Source organism: Hipposideros armiger, unplaced genomic scaffold (assembly GCF_001890085.2).
Source record: "Hipposideros armiger isolate ML-2016 unplaced genomic scaffold, ASM189008v1 scaffold_271, whole genome shotgun sequence".
In the NCBI taxonomy this organism is placed as follows: domain Eukaryota; kingdom Metazoa; phylum Chordata; class Mammalia; order Chiroptera; family Hipposideridae; genus Hipposideros; species Hipposideros armiger.
In genome coordinates this window covers 700,109-718,573 of record NW_017731621.1, presented here as the reverse complement: position 1 = coordinate 718,573, position 18,465 = coordinate 700,109, and the positions used below count along the sequence as shown (strand labels likewise).

At 39.9% G+C, this 18,465-nt stretch overlaps 1 protein-coding gene across 1 annotated transcript in view; it reads left to right on the top strand.

The window, feature by feature from the left end:
* Positions 1-18,465, top strand: part of SEC61A2 (SEC61 translocon subunit alpha 2) — a 28,892-nt gene continuing 10,427 nt past the window's right edge. Inside the window, exons 1-6 of the mRNA XM_019656987.1 lie at positions 1-131; positions 2,187-2,254; positions 3,388-3,453; positions 10,105-10,183; positions 10,994-11,125; positions 11,250-11,359. Coding sequence (XP_019512532.1) covers positions 125-131; positions 2,187-2,254; positions 3,388-3,453; positions 10,105-10,183; positions 10,994-11,125; positions 11,250-11,359 — 462 coding nt within the window. The 5' untranslated portion in view covers positions 1-124. The remainder of the gene's footprint in view (positions 132-2,186; positions 2,255-3,387; positions 3,454-10,104; positions 10,184-10,993; positions 11,126-11,249; positions 11,360-18,465) is intronic.

Here is an 18,465-nt window from a genome sequence, read left to right as displayed (position 1 = left end):
AGCCTGCGCGCGGCCGGCTGGAGCGCGTCGGGAGCGGGCACATAGGCCTGAACCGCGGGACCCGATCGCAGACAGCAACGAGACCGCTGTCCCCCGCCGGGTCGCAGCCGCCGCCGCCGCCGCCATGGGCAGTGAGTAGTGGCGGCGCGACCGTTCCCGCCGGGTGGCGTCTGGAGCCGGACTTTCGCTGAGGGCACGCGGGCTGCAGGCGGTGGGGCGGGCGCCCGCATGGGGTCGCCCAGCCCCGCGGGCTGGGGAGGCGCGGGCCGCTGCGGAGGGCGCGGGTTGGAGGCCTCTGCCCGGGCTCCTCCAGCCGTGCGAGGCCTTGCCCGGGCCGGCTGCGGGGACTGGAACCTGGGGGCCCCGAATTTGCACTCCATAGGTGGCCAGGCGCGGAGGACGGCGTGGGGGAGGCCATTGGTTTTGGGGGCGGGGAGTTAGGGAACCGGGAGAAACCTAGCCACTTTGAATTTTTCAGCAGCTTAGGAAGCTCATGTTTTTATTCTCTGTATCACTCTTCCTTGGCCATGTTGTGATGAATAAAGCTCCCAACTTGTTTAATTTTTAGGAAAGTGAACGCGTGGCGTGTATTTTAGGGGAGGAAAGAGTGCGATTGGTAGAATAGCGTTTTCCTTAAAATTTTTCATTTCAGTCATTCTGTAGCGTTTACCGAAAACTCACTGTGTGAGGTCGTATATGCCCTAACGACAAGGTCTTGTGTTATTGGGGATCCTTTGAGGGCCCTCTTCTAACCACTCAACACCACGTATATTCCACACATGTGTTTACATAGGTGTTCAGATGTTTGTAGGATGAATGGGTGACTGCACACCCAAGCTGTTCACCCATTGGCCAGCTAGCTAGTGGACTTTTGGGGTAAACTAGAAAGAACTAGAGGAGACCTTGGCCTTGAATTTACAGCATAATGGGTAAACTTCTGCAACACGCGAGTAGATATATGTAGCAGACAAAGCATTGTTTGAGCATGAATACACTCCAGCAGAGGTGATCGTGAAATGTCAAGAAATCTGGGAGGGTGGCTTGGGTTGAGGTGGGAAGAAAAAGGAATAAAGGGACAATAGGGTGTCCTGATATGATTGCTATTTGTTTTGCGTTAGAGATGGACGTTTTCATAATTCGATTTACTTTCCAAATGGTGCAAAATAGTATTTGGATTACAAACATCTGCCCATGAGAATTTGTGAACTCTTCTGTCAAACATCTGCGAGTGCCATCATTTTGAGAGGTTTTCTAAAAAGCCAACGTTTGCCTACCTCCAGAAGTGTAATTACTTGTCAGTTCTAAAACAATTTCGTGGTGTTAGTATACAGAATCCAGTGTCTGTAGGGGTAAATGATCATAACTAATAGCTGGTTGTGGCCTCTTGTGTTTCTGCACATGGCAGATGCTGGCAGAGACTGAAGTTGGAGAGATTATCTTCATCCTCCAGTTCTTTGGCAGAACTTGACTTCAGCCATGCCAGAAGATGGTGTCTATCCTTAAAGAACCTGGGTTTATATTACTTTTATATATTAGAAGAGTAGGCTGGGAAAACATTACTGGCTAATGAAATGTGATTGTCATTCTTGGAGCTGATTGTTGTACATAAACAAGTACTTTGAGATCACCATGTGGGAAAACAACCAAGCAATGAATAGTGACTAGTAAAATGAAGTAAAAGTTATCAGTAAAGGCGATTCATTGATTTCCCTCACTCATTGCAGCATCTTTCAGTTTAAGTCATTTCTGCGTCTCAGCCCATTTCCTGTTGTACTTGACTCCTCCTCTGATATCTTCTGTTTTCTTCTTGAGTGCATTCTGTTGTGGGTACCATAATAGGCTGCATTTGCTCTATTTTGAGGTGGTGGTACTCATTGAAACATTCCTTTGTCTATGTATAAAAGGGTTGGATACAAGCGTGAGGAAGCAAAATCATGGTAAAGGATACTCGTACTACTTGTTTTTTACCAACGAAGTCCTTAAACCTTTTGGATTCTTTTGTCCCTTGAACTACTACTCTTCCTCTGTATACTTGAAATGGAGAGCATTATGGTCAATTTTGGGGGTGGGGATGGGATGGATTGCCATTAAAAGTTAGAGAACGTTAGTATTTGATGCTGTGAAAAGATATATCTCTTTTTTTAAAACTTTGTAATAGGGACATTCTTTTTTTTTTTTTTTAACAGTCAAGTTTTTAGAAGTTATCAAACCTTTCTGCGCAGTACTACCAGAAATTCAGAAACCTGAAAGGAAAGTAAGTATAATATTTTAGTAATATAGAGGGTACCTAAAGGACTTTACTAAACCAGCAATATTGATTTACTTTCCCCAACCCTGTTCTGGTTGTAGTTGGAAAAATACTGCCTACTGCTCTTCCTTGCAGGAGGCACAAAGTGAATAAAATCAGTGTAGACACATTTAAATCTTGGTAGGGTATCTTGCGGTTTCAAAAATAACCGTTCTTTTAAGTTCTGACATTTCCAAGTCAAGTGTTTCTTTGGCCTGTGTGTTAGATAAGTTAGTGTTTTCCTGTCTACAGTGAACCTTATAATTCCTGTAGTGTGGGGTGTGCACTGTGCTTGCTAATGATCTGATTTACTGCACTGTGGATGACCCTCTCTGCTGGGTTGGCTTGGATGAGTACAACTGATTTACATAAATGAATTGCAGTTGTGCAGGTATATCTTATACCTCCCTTTTCTGATTCATTCAATGCAAAGAAAAATCATTCAGAAGATATTATATCTGCATCAAATTGTTCTTCCCTCATTGTTTACTTTTGGAGCTAAGATATTTAAATTTCAGAAATATTGTTAATCCCAGACTGGCCAGTTCCCAGACATTCCTCTTCTGCTATAATTTCAATTTCTCATGAAACTAACAGGTATAGGGAAATAGAAAGAGATAAGTAAAAGTTTTGTTAAACTTGTTTTATTTAGGAGTATATTTCTTTTTTGTTGCTTTGAGGTTATAAAAGTAGATATTACAGTTACATGTAAGGCATCCCAAGAAACTCTAGCTTTTCATATTGTATGACATATTTATATAATATTACACACAGTCCTAGCATTGCACGATACTGTGTTACCTGAAGTGTGGGCATATTGGATCTGCGTCTTGCTTTGCGTCCTTTTCAATTTCATTTATCACTGCAGTTATAGTGTGATGAGGACTACCTGTATTTCAATTATTCTTGAAAAAGGTAAGGTTATGTTTGAGAAATGCAGCTGTTTGCTTTAGCTGCTGCTAACGAGGGTGAGGGTGTTTTAAGAATAAATAATAGCGTGTCATGATGGGGGAATGTTGGCTATGCTTTAATATGGATTTTTTTCTTCATATTTGCTTTGTCTTGGTTTTGATTGACCATTCTTTATATTTTGTTGTAAGATCCAGTTTCGAGAGAAGGTACTATGGACTGCTATAACTCTCTTCATTTTCTTAGTATGTTGTCAGGTATGTAACCATGATATTAAATGTCTGTACTCTTATTCTAAAATAAGTTTCTCGAACTTTATTTTAGTTAAAACTTATTTTAGTTAAAATAAATATACTGAATTATTCTGAGCATTATTACTCTTTTTAATGAGTTGATAGTGAAAATGGTTATTTTGTCCTACTCTGTATTTCTTTTTTATTAGTGATTTTGAACATTTTTTCTTGTCTTAGTTTTCAGTTAATGATCTTTACTTATTGTTCCTGTGAGATTTTTTTCTTACTGACTTACGACAGGATTTTCTATATAAAAGTGTTAAACCTTTGATCTAAATATTGCAAATATTCTTTCCATTTTGTTTGCTTTTAATCATGTTGTAAATAGCATGTATTAATTTAAAAATCCCAAAAATCCAAATTCTAGAATCCCAGGGATATCCTGTGTTTATGAGGTCTGACAATTAAGTTTGTGAACTTGTCCTAGTAAAAGTGCTATATACATTGCTGAATATCACTACGATCACTTTTGAAGTACTCCCCTTGGGAAGCTATGCACTGATGCCAGCGCCTAGTCCACCCTTCAACGCAATTTTGGAACTCTTTTTCTGAAATGGCCATCAGAGCTGTCGTCGTATTACCCTTGATGTCCTGAATGTCATCAAAATGTGTTCCTTTTGGGCCGGCCGAGTGGCGCGTTGGTTAAGAACTGGCTTGGGATGCCAGAGGGCCCCAGTTCGGATCCCACATGTGAGGGCCAGTGACACTGCCCTCTACAGCTAAGATGCTGAACAACAGCTCAACCTGGAGCTGGGCTGCCATGAGTCGCAGGCGACGGTGTAGGCTGTAACCCCTGCTGCAGTGGGTTGCCATGGGCTACCGTGTGTAGCCAGCAGCCATGCGTGAGCGGCCCTCAAGCCGCTGTGAGTGGCCGTCCAGAAGCCGGCGACTGATCTGCCTCGCCCGGAAAGAGCGCGTTGATGGTGCCAACTTGGATCAGTGAAGCAACGTCCTCCACAACTAGACTGAAGAACAAAAGGACAGCAACTTGTCTGTTCCCCTTCCCCCAATTCCCCAGTGCTGTTCCCATCCCCCAATTCCCCAATTTAAAAAAAAAAAAAAAAAAGAAGAGTGCAAGCTTTGAGCAACAGGGTCGCTGGCTGATTCCTGGCCTGAGCTGCTGCTGGGCTGCCAACAGGTGGCAGGATGGCTCCACCAAAAAAAAAAAAAAAATGTGTTCCTTTCGATATTTCCTTTATCTTCAGGTAAAGATAGAAGTCATTGGGGGGCCAGATTAGGTGAGTAGGGAGGGTGTTCCAATACACTTATTTGTTTACTGGCTAAAAACTCCCTCCCAGACAGTACCGTGTGAGCTAGTGCATTGTTGTGATGCAAGAGCCATGAATTGGCGAAAAGTTCGTTTTCGTCTAACTTATTCATGCAGCTTTTTCAGAACTTCCAAATAGTAAACTTGGTTAACTTGTTTGCCCAGTTGGTACAAATTCATAATGAGTAATCCCTCTGATAGCAAAAAAGGTTAGCGTCTTTGTAACAAGTTTGCAAAGTTAATTGTCTGACCTCGTATAAATTAATAAATTTCATTGATGCCTTAAAAAAAATTTCTGCAAAAAGAAAAAAAAATTTCTGCAGAGATTAAGTTCATAAAATGTGAGTTATCTTATCAGAGGGTTGTTGTAAGGATTAAAATTAGACAATTTGGGCGAAAGTTTTTGAGGATTTTGAAAAGCTATTAAAATACATATAAGGAAGTTTAAAAAATTATACTAAGAAGCAGTAAAGCATATTAGGTGCATAATTTGGGGAAAAGCCAAATACATTTTTTTGAAGAGTGAAACGTTTTGATCATTAAAGTATCTTACTATTGTACTTAGTTTAAAATTGATATGGGTGGTCGGGCAGAGAGAACTTTTAAAAAATACAAAAGAGTACAAAAAGAATTGCATAATCATTCTTATCCCTACCATCTACTTTTAACATCTTGGAAATTCCCCTCCCTTCCATTTAAAAAAAATCAGCTTATGAAGGTATAATTTATGTATGGTAAAATATACCCATTTTTTAAGTGTCCAGTTTGAAAGGTTTTGACAAACGTATACACTCATGTACCTATTACCTCTATGTATGTAGAACATTTCTGTCACTCCAGAAAGTTCCTGTAACTTGTCTCAGTAAATCCTCACCTCACCTCTAATCCCAGGCAACCACTGACCTGGTTTCTGTTTCTATAGTTTTGATTCATCTTTTCTAGAGGTTTATATAAATGGTATTATAGAGTATTACTCCTTAGTATCTGACCTCATCTGCGTTTTGAGATTCATCTGTGTGGTTGGTATAGCGGTGATTCATTCCTTTTTATTTCTTGTAATGTTCTACTGTATGACTGTGTCATAGTTTGTTCATCTAGTCATTTGTTGGACATTTGGGTTGTTTCCAGATTTTGGCCATAACAAATAAAGTTTCTGTGAATACTCATGAACAAGACTTTTTGTAGACATTGATTTTCTCTTGGGTGAATACCTAGGCGTAGAATTCCTGGGTTGTATGGTAAATATATGTTCAACTTTGTAAGAAACGGTCAAACTCTTTTCCACGTGGTCACCCATTTTATGTTCCCACAGCCACATATAAGAGTTGCAGTTGCTCTGCATCCTCCCTGCTCTGGATGTTGTTGAGCGTTTTAATATTAGCCATTCCGAGGGGTGTGGTTTAGATTTGCATTGCCCTAATAAATGATATGGAAGTTTTAGCTTGCATTTTCCTGGTAAATGATAATGAGGAACTTTTTTATGTACCTATTGGCTGCTTGTTTATCTTTTGTAAAGTGTCTTTTCAAGTCTTTTGCCCATTTGAAAAAATTGGATTATTGTCTCATGGAATTTTGTACATTTTTAATATTTTTTGTATGCAGTCCTTTGTCAGATACATGTATTATGAATATTTCCTCCTAGCATATGGCTAGCCTTTGCATTTTAGTAACAATATCTTTTGAAGACAAGTTGGTTTTAATTTTTTTTTGTTTTTAAAGATTTTTATTGGGGAATTGTGGGGTCGGGAACAGCGTTGGGGAATCCGGGAAGGGGAACAGACAGGTAGACAAATTGCTGTTTTTGTTCTTCAGTCTAGTTGTGGAGGACGTTGCTTCAATGGCCCATGTTGTTATGATCATTGTGCTCTTTCCAGGTCAGGCAATTGGTCGCCAGTCATTGGTCGGCCGCTCACAGCCGCTCCCGGCAGCTCACACCAGCTGCCAGCCGCTCACGCTGGCTGCCAACCACTCACGTAGCTCACGGCAGCCCACTGCAGCCCCGCTGCAGCCTACGCCGTCGCGGGCGACTCACAGCAGCCCAGCTCCAGGTCAAGCTGTTGTTCATCATCTTAGCTGTAGAGGGCGAGCGTCACTGGCCCTCAATGTGGGATCCAAACCGCAGCCCTGATGCTCAGAGCTGGCTCTCCCAAGTGAGCTCTTAACCAGCTGAGCCACTTAGCCTGCCCTGTTTTTAATTTTGATGAAGTTTAGATGATCTTTCTCTTTGATGGCTCATGGTTTCTATTTCCTATCTAAGAAGTTTTTGCCTGTTCTAAGGTTGCGAAGACTGTCTCCTGTGTTCTTGGAAATATTTTATAGTTATAGTTGGTATGTTTTGGTCTATGATCTATTCCAAGTTAATTTTTGTATCTGTCATGAGGTAAGGTTGGGGTTCACTTCTTTCTATATGGATAAGCCAGTTGTTGAAAAGGCTATCCTTTTTCCGCTGAATTACCTTGGCATCTTTGTTGAAAATCAGTTAACCATATAAGGACGGATCTATTCCTGTACTTGGCTGTTTTGATCTATACGTCCATCGTTATGGCAAAACCACGTTGTTTTGCTTAGTGCAGCTTTATACTACTGAGTTCTGTAATCACGTCATAATAGTCCTCCAACTTTGTTCTTTTTCAGAATTCTAGGGTCTTCATATTTGCCTAAAAATTTTAGAATCATCTTGTCAGTTTCTATAAGAAAAACTGGGATTATGGTTTGTATTGCTTTGAATTTATAGGTCAATTTCAAGAGCATTACCATCTTGACAGTAGTACATCTTCTAATCCAGGGGTGAGATTTTCTCTAAGGGTTAAATAGTAAATATTTTAAATATGGCATTTCTCATGACTGTTTCATGCAGTCAATTTGTGCATTTTATGTTACTTTAGTTCTTATTTTTTCATCATGTTTACATCGTTGCCGAGCTGTGTCTTCTGTCTTCTTCCTGCTCAGGCAGGTTAGCCCAGTGCAGGGGATTTATTGATTCTCTTTCCACTGGACCTCAAGCATGTTCATTTCCCCCTTCTAGCTGCAGTTGAAGGGTTTGGGGTCTCCTGTTTGTACCCCATTTTCTTCAGCTCCAGAGAATGGTGGCAGGTGAGATAAGCTGAGATCAGTGCAGCAAATGCCTGGCTCTGCTCTCTGTTCCTTAGGTTTTTGTTCAGTGTTGTGAGGGCTCCCTACCTGACTGAGGAGGGTTCTATTCCATTCCTGACTTCACAGTAAGCCTGTTGTCGTCAGTTCCATCAGAACTTCTTTCATCATTTCTTCTCACCTGCTGTTTCCACTCTGCTAGCCAAAGAAGGGGGAATGATAAGGCTCTCTGTGCAGCCTGCTCTTCTCCAGGCTAGGTTTGGAATATAGTGGGAATCCTGAGGGCTCTGCTGCTTTCCCTTTGTGATGGTTGGGGCAGCTTTGTGCTGAGATTCTGCTCTGCCATTGTCTGCTGTTTTCTTGGCCCCGTGACCACCGATGCTTCAAGTTCATCATCCCTTTTCTTGTTTGACTGCCTTATGGGTTTTGCTTTTGTTTTCCTTAGCTTTTAAAATTCTTGTTAGCATTTACTGTTTTACATGTTGTTAAAAATGTTTTCTTGTGTATCAGGGAGGGAAATTCTGTAAATTAATTACAACTTGCCATCTTAACCGAGAAATATCTTGCTTGGTTTTCAGTTCCTACTTCATTTGAAAACCCCTTGTGCTGATTTTCTGTTTGTCCATCTTATTGGTTCAGGGTTTCCATTAAAACATGACATGATTGTTTCTGTGAAGTGCTGTACTGTATTTTGTCAAATTGAAACCGATTATTATGTGTCATATAGTGCAAAGTCTGGAACTCTGCAGCTGTGACAGTCATATAGTGCAAAGTCCTGGGCCATCCAGCTGTTGTGCATGGTTCTGTATGTTGGAATTTCCTGAGAAGGACAAAATTAGAAACTGAGTTTAATAATCCTGTTGACTACAGGAGGGAGGGAATACCATTACTTAGGGGAGGTTGGCCAACTTTTTCTTGCTTACTGTCCCACATAGCATTTAACCATGAAGGTAATGCTGCTCTCTACCAGATGCAGTTAAGGAAAGTCATTTGATTGATTGATCTAGCTCCCACTTAGGGAATATTGTAATACTTTTACTTTATATACACAGTTTTGTACCTTTCCTTTTATACCAGGGCTTCTCAGCAATGGCAGTAAATTTTAGGCCTGGTAAGTTTGTGTTGTGGAGGGCTGGCCCATACACTGTAGGATGTTCAGCAGCGTCTCTTACCTCCAACCACTAGATGCCCGTAGTGTCTTCCCTCAAGTGACAATCAAAAATGTCTTCAGATATTGCCAGATATTCCCAGGGGGTGCAGAATTGCCCCAGATTGGGAACCACTGTTTTATACTTAATATTACAAAATAAGTATTTCTTCATTTTTACAAGCTTCATAAGTATAATTTTTAGTGGCTGCATAATATTCCCCTGTATGTATCATCTTCAGTCTTACATTTGGAATGTGACCTTGGCTGTCATTAGTACCCATAGCTTTGCAAAATTATTCTGTGACTAGGTAGGTATATCCTATAATTTACTGATAGTATTTTTTAATTATGGTAAAACATAAAACTTATCACCTTAATTTTTTTTTTTTTTAAAGATTTTATTGGGGAATTGGAGGGATCAGCATTGGGGGATGGGGAAGGTGAACAGACAAGTTGCTGTCCTTTTGTTCTTCAGTCTAGTTGTGGAGGACGTCTCTTCACTGGGCCATGTTGGTATTATGATCATTGCATTCTTCCAGGCTGAGGCAGATTGGTCGCTGACCACTGGACGGCTGCTCACTGCGGCTCACGGCAGCCCACTGCAGCCCCAGCGCCATCGCTGGCGACTCCTGGCAGCCCGGCTCCAGGTCAAGCTGTTGTTCACCATCTTAGCTATAGAGGGCTCAGCATCACTGGCCCTCATGTGGGATCCGAACCGGAGCCCTGCTGCTCAGAGTTGGCTTCCCAAGCCAACTCTTAACCAATGCGCTACTCGGCTGTCCTCCACCTTAATCATTTTTAAGTGTACAGTTTGGTAGTGTTAAGTATACTCATATTGTTGCGCAGGAGTATTTACTAGTGAAATGCTGTAAATAATGAAGTCTGTTGTTTTTATTTTCATCAAAGAACTTTACCTTTAAGGTATACTTATTTTGTTAAAGAACATGAGAAGTAATGGCCTTTTTTCTTTTTTCTCTTCACTTCACTGCTTTTTAATAGTCTTCACTTTATTATTGCAGGCTTTTAAAATAAAGCATTGCTAACATTAAATGAATGCATTACAAAATAAGTTCAAACTTAATTTGTGTAATGCATTTTTGTACTGTAGATACCTCTGTTTGGAATCATGTCATCTGATTCTGCAGATCCCTTCTACTGGATGAGAGTTATCCTGGCATCCAACAGAGGTATGGATTTTGCCTCCATACTAGTAGTGACATCAAATAGATCTGAAAATGTGGCAGCAACTATTTTTTTATTGCTACAGGGAGGGGGAGGATATGAGAAAAGAAACTCATTGCCTGGGAGAAGAGCCAACATGTAAATAATTATAAGACCACGTTTTTATTGTAATAATAGAAGTATATGCCGACTATAGAGGTACAACAGAGACTGAAATTATTGGCAGTGTCTAGAGCTTTGGTTCTCAACCCTTTTCTGGATTTTTTTTTCTCCATATTTTTCTATTTTCTATTTTTTTTGCTACGTTACTATGTCAAGAAAATTTTTCATGCCACTATATGTTCTACAACATTGTTTTAGATGACTTTCTATTTAGTTTTTGATTTTTGCATTAGAAGAGCCACAAATATTCTTAAGTATCTTTTTTTTATTAGCTTGATATGTAATTTTTGGGCTTTGTATGTAATTTTAAATTTTGCATTAAAAAAAAATGTTTAGTGTAAATTTTAAAAATGATTTGGACTGAAACCTTGGAAAATTGCTTTCAAAGGATTTCTTTAATATTTTAAAGTTAGAGTTTATAGCAATTTACATCGTTATAGTATTTATAGTAATTTTTATTCAGTGCATTGTTGCAAGGTTGTGTTAATAAATGAGGAGTTTTTTTTGGTAGGAATTAATGTTAAATGAATGAAAATCTGCTTGTTAACATTTAAGCATGTGTTTCAGTAGACCTAACTAAGAATTGGGCCACTTCTAAAGTAATCTGCATTGCGTATAGTAAAATTATTTACTTCCTTCCCCTTCCTTTACAGGAACTTTAATGGAATTGGGTATCTCCCCAATTGTAACATCTGGTTTGATTATGCAGTTGTTAGCTGGAGCCAAAATTATTGAAGTTGGAGACACACCCAAAGATAGAGCTCTATTCAATGGAGCCCAGAAACGTGAGCATTAATACAATTAAAGAGCCTTTTCTAGATTTGGGGATTTTGTGGCAAAGATGTTTTTCTGCATTCTTTTATGTCTTTGGTTGTAAGCATGTACTCCTTTTCCCCCAATTTTTGTCAGTATTTGGTATGATCATTACCATTGGGCAAGCCATTGTGTATGTCATGACGGGCATGTATGGGGATCCTGCTGAAATGGGTGCTGGAATCTGTCTCCTTATCATTATTCAGGTAAGAAATCCTAAGTTTCATATGCAGATAATAAAACAGTTTGATCCCTTTTTCTAACGATTCTTTAGGTGATTGATATATTTTCTTACTTTTGAATTATTTAATTTGTAATATTTTGATTATTGAAGTGACATATATAAATTGTATTAATGTGAAAATTTAAAATTCTATAGCCGCATAGTGGCATAATATAAAGAATTATGAATCGTCTGTATTTCATCGATTCCAAGGTGCATCTATTTCACATTTTGATGTCTCTGCAATCAGGATGTTTTCTTACAGTTGACAGTGTCTTATAATTGCTGTCGCCAGGGCAGTCATGATAGTTGTCATTGCCTGCATATGTGTGTCACCGTGGTCATAGCTGTCCATGTCATCATTACATCAGATGGTTATATGCAGTGTTGATATAATGTGTTTGACTTTAATTGATGTTTAAGATGTCTTCCCAAAATCTGAGATTTGTTATTGAAATGAAAAGTAATTGTGTGTACGCAAAAGCACAGAAAGAACAAGCTAGATGATAAACATCTGTGTCTAAGTCTAAAATAACTTCTTTTATAAGTAGAAAATAAAATTTCTTTGTAATAAGTTATGTTAGTATAATTGACAGTATATTTTTCTTTCTTAGTGGTACACAAAATGATGGCTTTAGAAATAATATCTTTGAATCAGTGAAATATCGTATAAATACCCCTTATATGTAGTCTGTGGATTTTTAACATGGATGCATTGGAGGGGCCGGCCAAGTGGCTCAGTTGGTTAACAGCTCGCTCAAGAGTGCGAGCTCTGAGCAACAGCGGTTTGATTCCCGGCCTGAGCTGAGCTGCCGCTGAGCTGCCAACAGGTGGCAGGATGGCTCAGCTAAAATTAAATAAACAAACAAACAAACAAACAAACAAATAAATAAAATGGAGGCATTGGAATGGAATTTTTAATGCCACCTCCCTCTACTAAGTATCTTAAAGTGTGTAAAGTTGGGTAGATATATCTATAATGTATAATCCTTAAAATTTATTTAGAGAAGTTGCCAAGAATGGATTGTACTTGTTATATAATAGTTGTTTATTGGAATTTGACAAGAAGTTTGCTTAACTTAAACACTGGGCATCTGGTTATCTTGGAAATGCCTCTTGCTCATTCTATGAAATTAGGATTAATTTAGGAAGATTTTCTAGTGGTCAAAAAGATCAAGATTAGGAATGTAGTTTTAAATAAGACCAAAATTAATTTATGCGTTAAAAAGTATGACCATCTCAGACTGGCATGATTGACCATTCTGTGTTTATAAGAAACCTTATATAGAAAGCAGATCATAATCAGATCATTTAGTGATTATGATTCAAAACAAGGAGAGTTAGATTGTGCAGGCATTTATTGGCATCGTTAACAATAGGGAAGGCTTTTCTAAGGAGATGGAAATTTTTTGTCTTTTGACCAAGGGAGGAATTTTTAATGGATAATCAGAGTCTTTGGTAGTTTTCTGAGCCCCTGTGTGTTCTCATTTGATATAAGGCATATTTCTTTAAAGAATAACATTGTTGTCATTTCTGCATTTAAGAAACACTTGATTGGCAAATATATAACCCTTGGGAATTAGAGGAAGAAGAATTGGAATGGATGGGAGGAGAAGAACCTCTGAAAACTGATTTTAATATCTTTCATTGATTAGGATCTCTTCATATGCTTTTGGCATTGTTGAAGTTACTGATATACCAATTGTTACCTTATGTTTTCTTTCTTTATATGCAACCCATAATTTAGAAAAGCCCTGATTTTTAAAAGATACTCAGAATTCGCATCTAGCTCTTAGAATAGTACGCTTCAGTAAAATTTTTCTAGTGTTTTACTAAGGATATATTTAGACTCTTAAGGAACCTTAGCTGAGCAGTTCTGGGTTAGTTCGATAAAGTATTGACTTACAGAATTAGTTATGGATTTGAATTGATATAAAATGAAATGTAAGCTATTTTAATTTCTTTTTCAGTATTACAAACCCAGAAATAGTTATATTCGAGGAAGGAAACAAGTAGATATATATTAATTTGTTTACATAAATTCTGTATAAATATTTATGTTGTGGTGAATTATTCCAGTGTTAATGTACAGAGAAATTTGTCATATTTAATCATGGGTGGGGAGTGACTCATTTGTGTCTTTTTAAGGCATTGCTAACATTGAAAATGTGTGGATACACCAAAAAGATGTGATTGAATCAGCCAGTGTGCTTTTACATAGAAATATAGGTTTTAAAAATGGTTTGCATGTTATTACATAAGGTATTTCTCACCTTAATTATTCTTGTTCCATTCACATGGTCAGTGTCTTTCAACTAGTGAGTTTTGAAATCCAAATAGTGGGTCTTGATTAAAATACAAAAGAATTGAAACTATCAGTGTTGCATGGCACGTAGTAAAGGTAAGTATTGTTTTGACAAACTAAGTTGGGTGTCTATGCTTGCATGCACGTGCAGGATTGAAATTTACACTGTTATTTTTATACCTACCTTAGAGATTCATACATTCTACAAGAGCATGAAGTTAGTATGTAGTTTTTATCACTTTTCTAGTCAGTGAGATGCTGTAACTTCCTAGTGTCTAATTCTTCTCATAGGCATGCATGCTTTTTACTATCTTTTATCTTATTCCTTTAATTATAGAAACCATTTCTCATTTAGGTTTCTCTATAATTCCTTTCTTCAATTAGAAAAATATGAATTTGATTGTCATAGGATATACTCAGATCACCCTGTAGTCTGATGGACATTGTTCTGAACATGTGGTTTGGAGAATCACAGTTGATTCAGAGTTGCTCATGTGACTCTGGCAGGTCATAAGTCATTCAGACAGAAGCCCATGATAATAGTTTTTGGTTGACTGATACTTTGTGGATAGCTATTATTCCCTGCACGGGCTTGGGTTTCTGTATGATTGGGAATATTTATTTCTTTACTTATATAATTGTGGTCAAACTAAAATCTCAGTAGTAAGTTTTAACTTCTCTTTTATCTTGTCAAAATGTCAGACTTGGTTTTTAAACAGTAAGGATTCGTGAGCTCTCTTAGAAGTTTTGAGACTTTTACCCTTTTTCCAGTCCATTGAAAGTCAAAGTAAAAGATTAATAGACAAGAAAGGCACTGTACAACCACTGAAATGACAGGGCAAAAAACCTTGTGTAAGTTAAACATGCTTAAAATGGTGTACTGTAGCTTGTTTGCTCTCTCTTCTAACAGGATGTTGGGGAAACTGAATCAGTAATGGGGGGCAGACTTAAGAACAGGGAGGATTCAAACGGGCATTTCCTAATTTCTGGAAGAGGGTGTCTTTAAAGTGTGGACAGTTGTGAGTTGGAAGGTACAGAAGCATATTTCCTTTCCCTCTTGATTAGGTTGCTGAAGTGGGTGGGGGCAGAGTCGTGACCATAGAGGTCACTTGCATGGCTAGGAACTTTTTTTTAAAGATTTATATTAAAATACAGCTAACATTATATTAGTTTCAGGTGTCCATCATAGTTATTCAACAGTACATACCTGGCACAATACATAGGTGTTACCTCATTATTGACTATATTTCTTATGCTTTACACCCCATGACTATGTTATAACTACCAATTTGTACTTCTTAATCCCTTCACCTTTTTCACCCTGCCCCCAATCTCCCTTCCATTTATTGCCCCAATAAATCTGGTACTCATCTGATACCCTACCTAGTTATTAAAATATTGACTATATCCCTTATGCTGTCCTACATCCCCATGTCTACTTTGTCCGTGACTACTTTGTAACAACCAATTTGTACTTCTTAATCCCTTCCCATTTTTCACTCACCCCTCTCCCATCTGGCAACCATTAAGATGTTTGTTTGTTTGTTTTAAAATGAAGGCCTTTGGCATTCATATGACATTTGTCTTTTGCTGTCTGACTTACTCCACTCAGCACAATAGCTTCTAGGTCCATCCATGTTGTTGCAGATGGTAAGATTTCGTTCCTTTTTTATAGCTGAGTAATATTCCACTGTATATATGTACCACCTCTTTATCCATTCATCCATTCAGGGACAACTAGGTTGCCTTCATATCTTAGCTATGTAAATAATGCTACAATGAGCATATGGATGAGCACATCCCCTCAGAGTAGTAGCATTTTGGGTTTCCTCGGATAACTACCCAGAAGCGGGATTACTAGGTTCTTCTTTGTCTCTTGTTATAGTCTTTGTTTTAAAGTATGTTTTGTCTGGTATAAGTATTGCTACCCCAGTTTGTTTGTTTGTTTGTTTCTTTCTTTCCATTTTCATGGAATATCTTTTTCCATCCTTTTAACTTACAGTCTGTGGGTGTCTTTCAATCTGAAGTGAGTCTCCTGTAGGGAGCATATGTAAGGGTGTTGTTTTCTTATCCATTCAGACCCCCCCCCCATCTTTTGATTGAATTATTTAATCAATTTACATGGAAAGTAAGTGCTGATAGGTATGTAGTTATTGCCATTTTATTATTCATATATATTTCTTTTTAAAGATTTTATTGGGGAATTGGAGGGGAACAGCGTTGGGAAAGGGGAACAGACAAGTCGTTGTCCTTTTAGTTCTTCAGTCTAGTTGTGGAGAACGTCGCTTCACTGGCCCATGTTGGTATTATTACGCTCTTCCTGGGTAAGGCAGTCACTTGCTGGCCATTGGATGGCCGCTCACGGTAGCTCACAAAAGTGCACGCCAGCTGCCGGCCAGCCCCACTGCAGCCTACGCTGTCTCCAGCGACAACGGCAGCCCAGCTCCAAGTCACGCTGTTGTTCACCATCTTAGCTGTAGAGGGCGCAGCATTACTGGCCCCCATGTGGGATCCGAACCGGGGTCCTGCTGCTCAGAGTCGGCGTCCCAAGCCAACTCCCAACCAACGTGCCACTCGGCCAGCCCTTTTTTTCCATCTTTACGAAGTCCCTCTAAGATTTCTTGTAATACTGGTTTGGTGGTGATGAACTCCTTTAGCTTTTTCTTGTCTGGGAAGCTCTTTATCTGTCCTTCAATTCTAAATGATAGCTTTGGTGGGTAGAGTAATCTTTGTTGTAGGACCTTGCTTTTCATCACTTTGAAAATTTCATGACAATACCTTCTGGCCTGCAAAGTTTCTGTTGAGAAATCAGCTAATAGTCTTATGGGAACTCTCTTATAGGTAACTAACTGCTTTTCTCTTGCTGCTTTTAAGATTCTCTCTTTGTCTTTAACCTTTGTCATTTTAATTATGATGTGCTTGGGTGTGGGCCTCTTTGAGTTCATCTTGTTTGGGATGCTTTGCACTTCCCCTGCTTGTATAGTTATTTCCTTCACCAGATTAGGGAAGTTTTCCATCATTATTTCTTCAAATAGGTTTTCAATTCCTTGCCCTCTCTCTTCTCCTTCTGGCACCCCTATAATGTGAAGGTTGGCACACTTGATGTTGTCCCAGAGGCTCCTTAAACTCTCCTCATTTTTTGGGATTCTTTTTTCGTATTACTGTTCTAATTGGGTGTTTTCTGATACTTTATCTTCTAAATCGTCAATTCAGTCCTCTGCTTCATCTAATCTATTGATACCCTGTAATGTATTCTTCATTACAGTTATTATTTTCTTTATTTCTGACTGGTTCTTTTTTATGTTTTCTGTCTCCATTTTTATGTTTCCTATCTCTTTGTTCTCCCTGAGATCACTGAGCATCTTTATAACCAGTGTTTGGAACTCGGCATCTGGTAGATTACTTGTTTCTGTTTTGTTTATTTCTTTTTCTGGAGCTTTGTTCTGTTCTTTTATTTGGGACATGTTTCTTTGTCTTCCCATTTTGGCTGCCTCCCTGTGTTTGTTTCTATGTATCAGGTAGGGCTGCTATGCCTCCTGGTCTTAGTAGAGTGGCCTTATGTAGGTGTGCTGTGGGGCTCAGTGGCACAGTCTCCCTGGTCACCTGAGCGTAGTAATCCAAGTATGTCCCTTGTGTGGGTTGTGTGTGTCCTCCTCTTGTAGTTGAGCCTTGGTTGCTGTTTGCACGTCAGTGGGAGGGACTGACACTCAGACTCTTTGGTTGTGAGGACTGGCTATGAGTACATTGGAGGAGGAGTTGTGCAGGGGCTGATCCTACAGAGCAGGATCTGCCTCAGCAGGCCCTGGTGCCTGCCCAATCCGCCCCTTGGGTGTGTCGTCCTTAGAGCCGACCAAAACGATGCTGCAGCTCGTTTCGAAGCTCTTCACTGAGGGCGCCAGCCCCAGGGCCTCCTGGGAGGGGACCCCCTGCAGGTGAAGTTCAGCTGCAGCCTGTGCCCCACCTGAGGCCATCTGGCAGGAGCCGTAAAGCAATCTGCAGATGGCTACCACCTGTGTCATGCTGAGGCCAAGCCTTGAACCAAGGCCAGCTGCTGCTAGTGCCGGGCTTAGAGCTGCTCAGCAAGAGGTACAGGACACGCTCAGTCCACATGCTGCTTGTCTGCCTTCTGCGAACCTTTGAGAGACCTTAGGAAAGTCTGCAGCATGAGCCAAGGCAGGTGGTTTGTCAGAAAAAGCCACTGGAATTGGCGTGGGTATGCCTGAAAATTAGGTGGGGCAGGGTCTCCAATCACTAGGGCATGGTGAGTGAACAGTGTTAGCCAGCTTGATGGAGACACACATACGGCAGTCGCCTGCATCTGTATGCTGGGAAGTGGGAGGGCTCAACAAAGAAACAATGGCTTCCACCATCTCCTCCGCCCAGGAGAAAGCTGTCCCTCCAGGGCCCATCCTGAAGCCGACAACTCAGTTCCCTGCCATATGTCCCTGCCACCTCTCCAGCTGCTGCCCCAGCGCTGGAGCTCAGAGCCAATGATTCTGTCGGTGAGTAGGTCTGTGTGCAGTCCCTTTAAGAGGAACACCTGGGACTTACACTACCCACTATCTCACTCAGTCACAATCTTTGCTGGTTTTCACAACCAGAAATTATGGGGACTTCTTTCCTTGGCACTGGAACCCTGGGCTGCGGAGGAGCTGGAACCCCTCACTCCTTCGGGGGGATGACCCCTGCAGCAGAGATATCCTTCCTGATTTTTAATGGTCCCACATGGGACCAGCCCTTTCCATGTCTCTGCCCCTTCTACCAGTTTTTGTTTTGTTTTGTTT